The sequence below is a fragment of the Babylonia areolata genome, chromosome 20 (assembly GCF_041734735.1).
Source record: "Babylonia areolata isolate BAREFJ2019XMU chromosome 20, ASM4173473v1, whole genome shotgun sequence".
NCBI lineage: Eukaryota > Metazoa > Mollusca > Gastropoda > Neogastropoda > Buccinidae > Babylonia > Babylonia areolata.
In genome coordinates this window covers 38,210,764-38,221,357 of record NC_134895.1, presented here as the reverse complement: position 1 = coordinate 38,221,357, position 10,594 = coordinate 38,210,764, and the positions used below count along the sequence as shown (strand labels likewise).

The 10,594-nt window shown below is 40.7% G+C and overlaps 1 protein-coding gene across 1 annotated transcript in view; it reads left to right on the top strand.

The window, feature by feature from the left end:
- The window catches only part of LOC143294602 (sialin-like), a 24,254-nt gene extending 15,200 nt beyond the window's left edge, over positions 1-9,054 (top strand). The window contains exons 9-11 of the mRNA XM_076605977.1: positions 2,439-2,589; positions 3,752-3,842; positions 8,776-9,054. Coding sequence (XP_076462092.1) covers positions 2,439-2,589; positions 3,752-3,842; positions 8,776-9,054 — 521 coding nt within the window. The remainder of the gene's footprint in view (positions 1-2,438; positions 2,590-3,751; positions 3,843-8,775) is intronic.
- Positions 9,055-10,594: the final 1,540 nt, after the last annotated feature.

The window sequence follows — 10,594 nt, the reverse complement described above, 5'->3', positions numbered from 1 at the left end:
TTGGTCCTCACAACCTGTTCCCAGTCTCATGGGCTCAATTTTCTTTTGATTTAATACCAAGCTTGAGAATGTGGAGAAATCATTTATGATGTTGGAAGCTTTTAACGTGTCGTCTTTGTTTTCGTTTTTTTTTAAAGAAAAAAAAAAAGAAGAAAAAAAAGAAAAGAGTTGTATCATCCGCTAGATGTTATTTTCATTTGCTTGTCAATTTGTCTGTCAGTAGGAAGTTTTATTCCTTTTATATTGCTGTTTCTAATCTTGATTGCCAGTATTTCTACAGCTACATTGAAAGCTAAGGGTGAGAATGGGCATACCTGTCTGATGGCCCATGACTGATACTGCTAAATGTATTTTAGTTCAAAATATTTACTCATTTTACAAATTGTTCACCAAACCCAAATACTCTAAATGTATAAAACAGAAAACCTCGTGAAACTGTGTCAAATGCTTTGTAATAATCTAGGGCAAGGAGATATCTTGATTCGTTTGTATGGTTCAGATAGTCTATAGCATCATCGGTGGATCTAATTATAGATGAAATGTTTCTTCCTTTCAAGTATCCAACCTGGTCCGGATTAATTAATTTATATATAACTCTATTTAATCTGTTTGCAAGAGCTTTCGCCATTATTTCATAGTCTGTGGTCTCCAGTGATCTAATTCATTACGTGATAATTCTTTTCCTTTGTGTAAAAGTTTGATTATTCCACGTCTCTGTGTATAAGACATTTCTTCGTCTGCAAACGATTCATTGAAAGAATTAGTTGCAAGCTTTTTTTTTTTTAGTTTAATCCAAAAGAATTTCATGAATTCAGTGCTTAACCCATCACTACCTGGAGACCACCCATTTTTCATTTGTTTCAATACGTTCCTGGCTTCTTCACATAATGCTGCTTCATCTTGATCTAACTTTGTGAATTGTTCATCTTTCAAGAAATCGTCTGTTGCGTGTGTAATGTTTTCATTAGTGTTGCCTGACTGTAGAGATCTGAATAAAATCTGACCTGTTCTTCTAATATTTCCATTTGGTTAGATATTATTTCTTCATTGTTCTTACAAATACTTGTCATAACATTCATATTTGATCTAGGTTTTTCTGAGCGGAGGAAGAATTTTGTACTTTTTTCTCCTTCCTCAATCCAATTTTCCCGAGCTCTTACCTGTGCACCTTTTGCTTTATTGAGCTCAAGAATCTCGAGTTGTTGTTTTATGTTTAAAATGTTTTTGTGTACCTCTTCATTGTTATGACCATTCAATAACTTTTTCCAAATGAATTAACTGTTTTAGTAGTATTAATTCGTTATTATTTTTACCATACTGTATGCAAAACTCCTTTATTTTTATTTTACACAGTTCCCATAATTCTATTGACTTACCTTGGTATACTGTTCCATTTTCATCCATAAACTGATCAAGAAAGTTGTTCATTGACTGTACAAAAAGAGGGTCTTTCAAAAGTGAATCTCTCTCTCTCTCTCTCTTATGTTAAATGGATCAAATATTGGCTGAATTTGACTAGAATGATAAAAACAGATTACCATTTAAAGCTTATAAGATGTTATATTTGTTTTAGATAATAATGGCAAAAAGACTTGGGCAATGAGCTTTCAGCAGTGTTTTAATTCTTATTGTTTTGCATTTGTGTGGGACAATCACGGGGTTGAAGATATTGCTTTAGACAACGGATTATTCATTGCAGGTGGCAAGATTGGCATGATCATATGCAAACCAGTGATAGACTTGCACAGTTTAGACTTTTCAAAACATCGCATGTCATTGAACCATACATTGAGTTAGTATTGAACAGATTTCTGAAATGAGCATTGACAAAATTTACATATGGTGTTTCTGATATTGCTACTCATTGTTTCAGATACGGAAATTCAAGGGAATCTGTATTTATTTGTCGTTTATGTAATATGGGGAAGGAGGACGAGCTACATTTTGTGTTATGTTGCCCTGCCTTGAGTGACCTCAGACAAAAACTAATCCAACCAAAGTATTATAAAGGTCCATCTAACTTTAGAGATTTAATTTGCTCACGTCGTCAAGACATGAGTCTACTCTGTGTGACTTGGCCATTTGTATATGTGAGGCATTGAAGAGATTGCGAAATGTTACGTCGTGAATGTTGTTGAACATTTGTGTTAGCTATTTTTGGTTGGTTTGTGTTGCATGGTGTGTCATGGTAATCTTATTTATCCTTCTTTAATGTTACCCCCTTTGGCCTTTATCTGAATTTTAAAAAATCGTTATCGTTATCGTTATCTCTCTTTCTTTATTTTTCATTGAAACTGTCTCTCTCTCCCCTCTCTGTGCCTCTGTCTTTCTCTCTCACTTTCTCACACCCCCTCTTTCTGTCTTCCGTTTACACCCCTTTCTCTCTCTTTTAATTTCCTCTTTCGTGATGTTTCCTCCATTTCCCTCCTCAACCCCAGCTTTTCTAGGAGCCGGGACATGTCTTGTGGTGGTGGGTTTCGTGGACTGCGAACACCGGACTCTGGCTGTGGTACTGCTCTCTTTTGCTGTCGGGTTTGCAGGCCTAAGCTACAGTGGCTTCATGGTCAACCAGATCGATTTTGCCCCCCGGTCAGTTGCGGTGTGTGTGCGTGTGTGTGTGTTCTCAAGACTGATGGAATGAATTTATTTGGGTGCCTGTGTGAATTTCAGATGCTGTTTGAATTTAAATTAAGATTACCTTGTATATTTGTGATATGTGGCATATTTGTAAAAAATTTGTGTCTATCATCATCATCATCATCATCAATCAATATGAATATGACTATGACTATGAATATCATCATCATCATCATCATCATCATCGTCGTCGTCGTCGTCGTCGTTGTTGTTGTTGTTATCACTGTTACTAGTTTTGTTGTTTGTATTCTTCTTCTTCGTCTCCAGTTTCTTGTCGTTGTTGTTTTTAGTGTATTAGTTTTTATACTATTTTAGAATAAATTATTTTGTAAAAGGAAGGTGGGCACAACTATGATTACAGTGTAGGAGGTTATTTATTTCAGTGGCCAAGATGCTTCCCTTCTTTAGTGCCAATGAATGTATATCGCAGATGCCAAAATAGGTTCTGTGTCTGTGCACAGACGTGCGATTTTAAAGCTCCTGCAATGTGACAGATGGCATTTATGTCATTGTTTTCGTCAAAAAGTCTGTGTTTCTACAGCACCTCCTCCATACCCTCCCTGCTTTCCACCTTCCACTTATCCAGTCTTCTTCTATCCAGATGTTTTGACTTCCATGCCTTTGTTTTAGAGTTAAGGTGCATTGGTTTGTTTCCGTGCACGATTACGTCACTGCTTTACAGATACATTAATTTTGTTCCATGTCTTCTTCTGTAAATACAGTTACTGCCATTGTTGTATTATTATCATTATTATTATTGTTGTTGTTATTACTATGATTATTATGATTGTGATGATGATGATGATGATTATATTATCATTATTATTAATATCAAAGGTAGTAGTAAGGAAATACAGTTACCGATATCAACATCATTCTTACAGTTACCGATATCAACATCATTCTTCTTCGTCGTCGTCGTCTTCGTCTTTTCATTAGTAAAAGTAGTGGTAACTATTATCGTTAAAATGATCATCATGATTATTATAATGATGATTATTATTATCATTGTAGTAGTAGTAGTATCATTATTATCATTAGCATTATTGTTATTATTGTTGTTGTAGATGATGTTTTTTGTGTTAAAAATGTATTGTTTTCATTATGCACACAGGTATGCAGGCGTTCTTTACGGAATCACCAACACCGTGTCTACAATCCCAGGAGTTGTGGCCCCTGAGGTAGCTGGTCTTCTGACTCCCAACGTGAGGGCTCTCTTTGTTTCTTCTGTCTCTGGTTGTTGGTTTGGTTGGTTGGTTGGTTGGTTGGGCGTCGTTCGCTTCTGTCTTCTTTTCTTTCTTTCTTTTCCTTCTTTGTTTTCTGTTTGTCTTCCATTATCACTATCTTTTCTTCCTGTTGTAATGCATTGTATTGTATTTCTCTTGTGAAATTCGGGTTGCTCTCCCCGTGGGGTGTGCGTCGCTACAATGCAGTGCAAGATGCGTATTTTACCATGAGAATATACAACTTTGTGTGTGTGTGTGTGTGTGTGTGTGTGTGTGGAGAGAGAGAGAGAGAGAGAGAGAGAGAGAGAGAGAGTCTCCAAGGATGTTTGTTTTACAATAAGATTTGTTTTCTACGTAATTTTGCGAGGGTCAACCCCTTTGTTGCTGTGGGTTCTTTTACATGCAATAAATGCATGCTGCACTTTTTGTGGGGCCTCCATCTTTCTCTCCCCCCCCCCCCCCCCCCCCACATATTTTACTTTCTCTTTTTTTTCTTTTTTTGTGGGGCTTTATTTTCCTCTTTTTTTTCCACTTTTTTTTTCTTTCTTTTTCGTAATTAACTATTAAACACAGTCTTCACTCACACGCACCGCGACTGATAGCTTTCGTTCATTTTAAACTCTTGTCCGGTGCAACAATTGCCCCAGTGTATCTTGTGGCATGCGCTCTAGGAATGATGACTGTATGCAGTAGTAGGCCTCCTTCGGTCGTGGCTGACCATGGATAGAGTATATCCGACCTAATGTCTAATTGGGCTGTCTGCTTGGACCAAGCAGCGTCGCCTGTGACTGCAGAGACCGATGCGAGAGAGACAGTCTCTGTCGCAGCGATCACATGTGTAAGCTGATGCTGGTCTGTCGGCTGCCGTCCCTTTTCTGCGAGCCCGCTTTTCTGCTGCAGCAGCTGACAGTTTGTCCTCACCAATCCGTAGCTGATTCTTGAGAGTGCTTCTCCATCTGTTGCGGTCATCTGCAAGGCCCTGCCAGGAGGCAGTGTTCATCTCAAGTGCCTTCATGTCACGTTTGCAAACGTCCTTGTATCTCAGCTGTGGGCGGCCGATGCTTCTCTGCCCCGTGGCGAGCTCTCCATAAAGGATGTCTTTTGGGATGCGACCATCTTCCATGCGGCGGACGTGGTCCAGCCAGCGCAGCCGACGCTGTCTCAGCATGGTATACATGGTCGGGAGGCCAGCGCGAGTCAGGACTTCGATGTTTGTCACCTTGTCTTGCCAGGAGATGCTGAGTATGCGCTGTAGGCTTCTCAGGTGGAAGGTATTGAGCCTTTTCTCCTGACGAGCATGTGTGGTCCACGCCTCACTGCCATACAGCAAGGTGCTGAGGACGCAGGTGTTGTATACAGCCATCCTTGTCTTCGTGGTCAGCTTGGGATTTGTCCACACTCTTTGTGTAAGGCGGGCTAGCGTTGTGGCTGCCTTCCCGATCCTCTTGTCGATCTCAGTGTCAAGGGAGAGGTTGTCGGTGATGGTGGACCCAAGGTAAGTGAATTGATGGATGGCTTCAAGCTCGTAGTCATCAATGGTGATGGCTGGTGGAGATGGCGTGTCTTGGCCTAGGACATTTGTCTTTTTGAGACTGATGGTCAGACCGAAATCTTTGCAGGCCTGGGAGAAGCGGTCCATTAGTGACTGCAAGTCCCGCTGGGTGTGGGTCACAACTGCGGCATCGTCAGCAAAGAGCATGTCTCTGATGAGGGCTTCGCGGACTTTTGTCCTTGCTCTGAGGCGGGCGAGATTAAAGAGTCTGCCATCTGATCTGGTCCGCAGGTAGATCCCTTCTTGCGCTGTGCTGAACGCATGTCTCAGGAGAAGAGCAAAGAAGATTCCAAATAGGGTGGGGGCGAGGACACTCTTGTCCGGTGCAACAATTCCCCCAGGGTATCTTGTGGCATGCGCTCTTGGAATGATGACTGTATGCAATTGTCTGGGTTTATTGCTGCTTTAGTGTGTTGCTGCATGCATTTCTAATGAGTGTAACAGGTGGTGATTTCTATTTAGGTTTATTATTGCTCTAGTGTGAAGTGCTGTGGGTTTTTTTCCCCCTGTTCTTTTCTTCAAAGCCCTTCGTTCTCACCCACAACATCCATTCACACATCTCTCGCCTCCCCCCCTCCCTCCCTTTCTCCCTCCCCCTCTCTCTCTCTCCATCTCTGCCCCCTCCGTCTCCCACCCCACCCTCATTGTGTGTGTGTGTGTGTGTGTGTGTGTGTGTGTGTGTGTGTGTGTGTGTGTGTGTGTGTGTGTGTGACAGAGACAGAGACAGTTTGTGTGCGCACTTGTACGTGTATTAGCGCATGTGCGTATGCGTATGCAAGGTATGCATGCTGCAAAGTTTAATCAGTCAACTAATTCACGTAATTGTAAATGATGAGCAAAAATTATTCCTAACGCTGATTTAGTTTTAAGCGCTGTGATAATGCACATTTCTCATATCAATATCACATGATCAGCAGTGATTTTTTTCTTGTCTTTAGTCATTCCATTCCTTTGCATATTAAACAGTACTTTGTTAAAGAAAGTTTTAACGCTTTTCACAATCCAGCTGATAATAATTTATCTATGTTGGACCAAACTTTCTTCACAGAAGGACAGTTAAAGAGGTCTACCTAGTCCACACATAGATTTGTTCGTGTCTGAGACTTTCTTCTTTTTTTTTAAGTAAGATATTTGTTGGACAAATATTATGATTTATTTTCCATTGTAATTCCCTTAACCTGGTCTCCCTTGTGCATCTGTTAACCACACCTTTTCGTGAATTTCGAAACTAAGTTTCCTACGCCATATGCCATATGGACTAACATGTGATAGAGACCTTTCTTCAAGTATTTTCTTAATATCTTTTGGTTTGGCGTTGAACAGATCGGCTTCACAAAATGTTGGCTGAAGTTCATTGGTATGGCTTCATTTCTTATAACCCAGTTAAGCCAAGCTGGTGGCAATACAATTCTCAGTGCATTTATATCGAATATTGTAGTTGCGCTTTTGTGTCCCATTAGCACGTCTAATTCTTGTGAATTCAGCAGTCTGTGTTCTGAGAAATGCACAATATCTCTAAGATATTGTATTCCGTCATCTTCCCACATTTTAAAGTACAGAACATTTCCCTTGTACTTTACTACATTATTATAAAGCAATAATTGGTTTAAAACATTGCTCTGATTAACATCTTCTATCTTTGCTTGTATTTTATTTTGGTTTAAAACATTGCTCTGATTAACATCTTCTATCTTTGCTTGTATTTTATTTTCTAGCTTTGTGGTAATTACTGGAGATAGATAGATAGATAGATAGATAGATATTGTCTGCAAGGATGTTTATTTTACAATGAGATTTTTTTTCTACGTAATTTTGCGAGGGTCAATCCCTTTGTTGCCGTGGGTTCTCGTACATGCAATAAGTGCATGCTGCACATAGGACCTTGATTTATTATCTCATTTGAAAGACTAGCACCCAGAACACAACTCAATGTCAAGTGGAGAGGGTGTGGGGGGTGGGGGTCTGCTGCGAGACTGTAACCGGAGGACACTCGTTTCCTAGTCGATAACTTTCACCAGGCCATTTTGAAGGTACTTGTCCCTTTGTGTATCACCGCAGCAGTATCTGTTATGCATTTGACAGCTAATCTAGTGTTCACCAGTGATCAGGGTTCAAGGCCCCAATTTCGGCATGGTGTTTTGTCCTTCGGGAAAAGCGCAGTACTCTGAATTTCCCAACTCCATCCAGGTATCTGATTTCGGTCAGGGAAAGTTAAGAGGGCGGAAGGAGATGATTGGTCACCGCCTTCTAATGCCCAGCCCTAGACACAGCAAATATGAATTCACTGCCCTGATATCCGTAAAAATCTAAAGAGAACTTCATTTTTTATCATCATTATCATTAGCAGTAGTAGTAGTAATTCGGAGTAAAAAATTGTCGTCGCTCTTGCAAGATACATCCGACTACTTCCTGGACATTCAAAACTGGATGACACTAAATAAGTTACAATTGAACGCGGACAAAACACTGAAGCAATGATCTCAGGAACTAAACAAAAACTGTCTTCCATCACAACTGACGCAATCAAACATGGCAGTACATCCATCCCTCTTTCCAGTTCAGTCAGGAACCTCTGTGTTGTCCTTGACAACACGCTGTCCATGCAAAAATTTTATCAGTCAGACATGTCAATCCTGCCACTGCCGATTGCGGCGCATCAGTTCCTTTCGGAAATATCTGTCCACCGATGTAACATCTAGACTTGTCGTTTCTCTCATTCTCTCTCGCCTTGACTACTGTAACTCTATTGTCTGGTTTGCCTGCTTCGTCCATTCAGTCGCTTCAGCGCATACAAAACTCTGCTGCCCGACTCGTCCTCAGAAAGAAATGATCTGAGCACATCACTCCTCTTTTGCAGCATCTCCACTGGCTCCCTGTCTCACACAGAATAAAGTACCAGATCAGCACTCTATGTTATAAATGTATTCACAAATCTGCCCCTTCCTATCTCTGTGGCTGCCTTCACCTCTACACTCCATTTCGCTCTCTACGATCGGCTTCGGATCCACTCTGTTTACGCATACCCAGATTCAAACACTCCACTGTTGGCCTCCGTTCTTTCTCTGTCTCTGGATCTTGTAACTGGAATGAACTTGCTCTTTCGCTTCGTCAGATCTCCACACTCAGCTCTTTCATGTCTGGCCTTAAAACCCACCTCTTCCCAAGATAGCCTCCCTTCCCTGCCTCTTCCTTGTCTTCAGTTTCTGAAGTTTTACAGTCATGCATGCGTGTGCATGACTGGTGCGAAAGTGCTTTGATTTGTCTCTGCACAAGATTCAGCGCTATATGAGTATCATTACTATTATTAATATTATCATATTATTATTATTATCATTCTTCTTCTTAATTCCCTCTGTGCAGAGAACTCAGGACGAATGGCGCAACGTCTTCTACGTCTGTGGAGGCTTCACTCTACTGGGAGCCATCGTCTTTGGGGGATTCGCACAGACCGACACTGAGCCCTGGAACTCCGTTCCCATGGAAATCGACTACGGCGTCACGAAACCGGAACCGGAAATAGGCAGCAACAAAGCGGAAACGGAAATGGAAGGCGAGAAGAAAGCGGAGGTTTATGTAAATGAGGGAATGCAAACGGAAGACGAGGATCGAAGTCTGGAATTCGCTGGAACAAAGTTGTGATTTAAATGGTTGTTCAAGAAAGATGAATTTATGATTAGGTGATGTGCGTATAACTAGCAGTTTTGCTGCTGTTGTTGTTGTTTGTTTGTTTCATTTATTGTGGCCACTTCTGGGGTTCACCATTGCTAATGAATTATGTCTTTAACTTATAAATTCCATCCGTAATGGAGAGAATAGTCTCTGAATTATGGATTCCCATCAGTTCACTGACCGTATCACGGCTTACCCAAAGGCCCAGTAAATCACGAGTATAGATAATCGTCAATTTGCTGTTCTAACCTATAGTGATGAGAATGAGATGCTGGATTTCTGGGGGAATTTTCAGATACGAAAATTCAGTATAGTCTGATGATGTTAATTATCAATAATAATAAATAATAATAATGAGTGTCTACAACTTAAGAATGAAACAGTAACATGAGCTTGATGACACATGATGGAATATGCACTATCCACACATATTTTTTCTGTGAATGAGAAATATATATATATATACATATATATACATATATATATATACATATACATATATATCTGTGTGTGTGTGTGTGTGTGTGTGTGTGTGTGTGTGTGTGTTTGTGTGTGTGCAGATTATGATACTTGTTAATTTATTTCAAGAGAACACGTTTTCATGTTGCTGTTGTTCTTTCATTTCAACAGTGAAGTATTTGTATTTGTTTATCTTTTATTTGTAGATTGTGTCTGTAAACGGAACATGGTATGCCGGGTTTTGAAAATAAACAGATTTACGCAATTAGCTTTTTTCCTTTTTTTTTTTTGTTGTTATTGTTGTTGTGGTCGACCTCATCAATCATGGTACGTCACCACTCCCTCTTTCCTTCTCAAACACGCACTCTCACATACGCACTAACACGCACACGCGCGTTACCCACACATAGAACCCAACATTACCTGAACTAATATACACAGTGGAGTGTTGGCCAAGTGGTAACCCGTCCGCCTTGGAAGCGAGAGAATCTGAGCGTACTGGTCCGAATCCCACAGTCACCAGTATTTCCTTCCCATCCACTAGGTCTTGGGTGGTGGTCTGGACGTTAGTCATTCGAATGAGATGAAAAAACCGGAAGTTCAGTGTGCAACATGCACTGAGCGCACGTTTTTAGAATGACCCACGACAACAAAAGGGTTGTCCCTGGCAACATTCTGTTGAAAACTCCACTTCGATCGGAAGCCACATAAAACTGCAGGCAGAAAAAAATGCAACTGGGGAAAAAAAAAGAAGAAAAAAAAGGTGGTGCTCTCAGTGTAGGGACGCGCTCTCCCTGGGGAGAGCAGCCCGAATTTCACATACAGAAATCTGTGGAGACAAAAGAGTAATACAATACGATACAGTGCTGTGGCTATTATCAGATTTCTTGTCTGCTGTCATCTGCGGCCTGTTAGCATAAAACTTTCTCTCTCTCTCTCTCTCTCTCTCTCTCTGTGCGTGTGCTTTGTGTGTATTCGTGGATGTGGGATGTGCTATTCACCCCTGAGATATAGGCGGCCATACTCCGACTTCCGGGGATGCTGACATCGA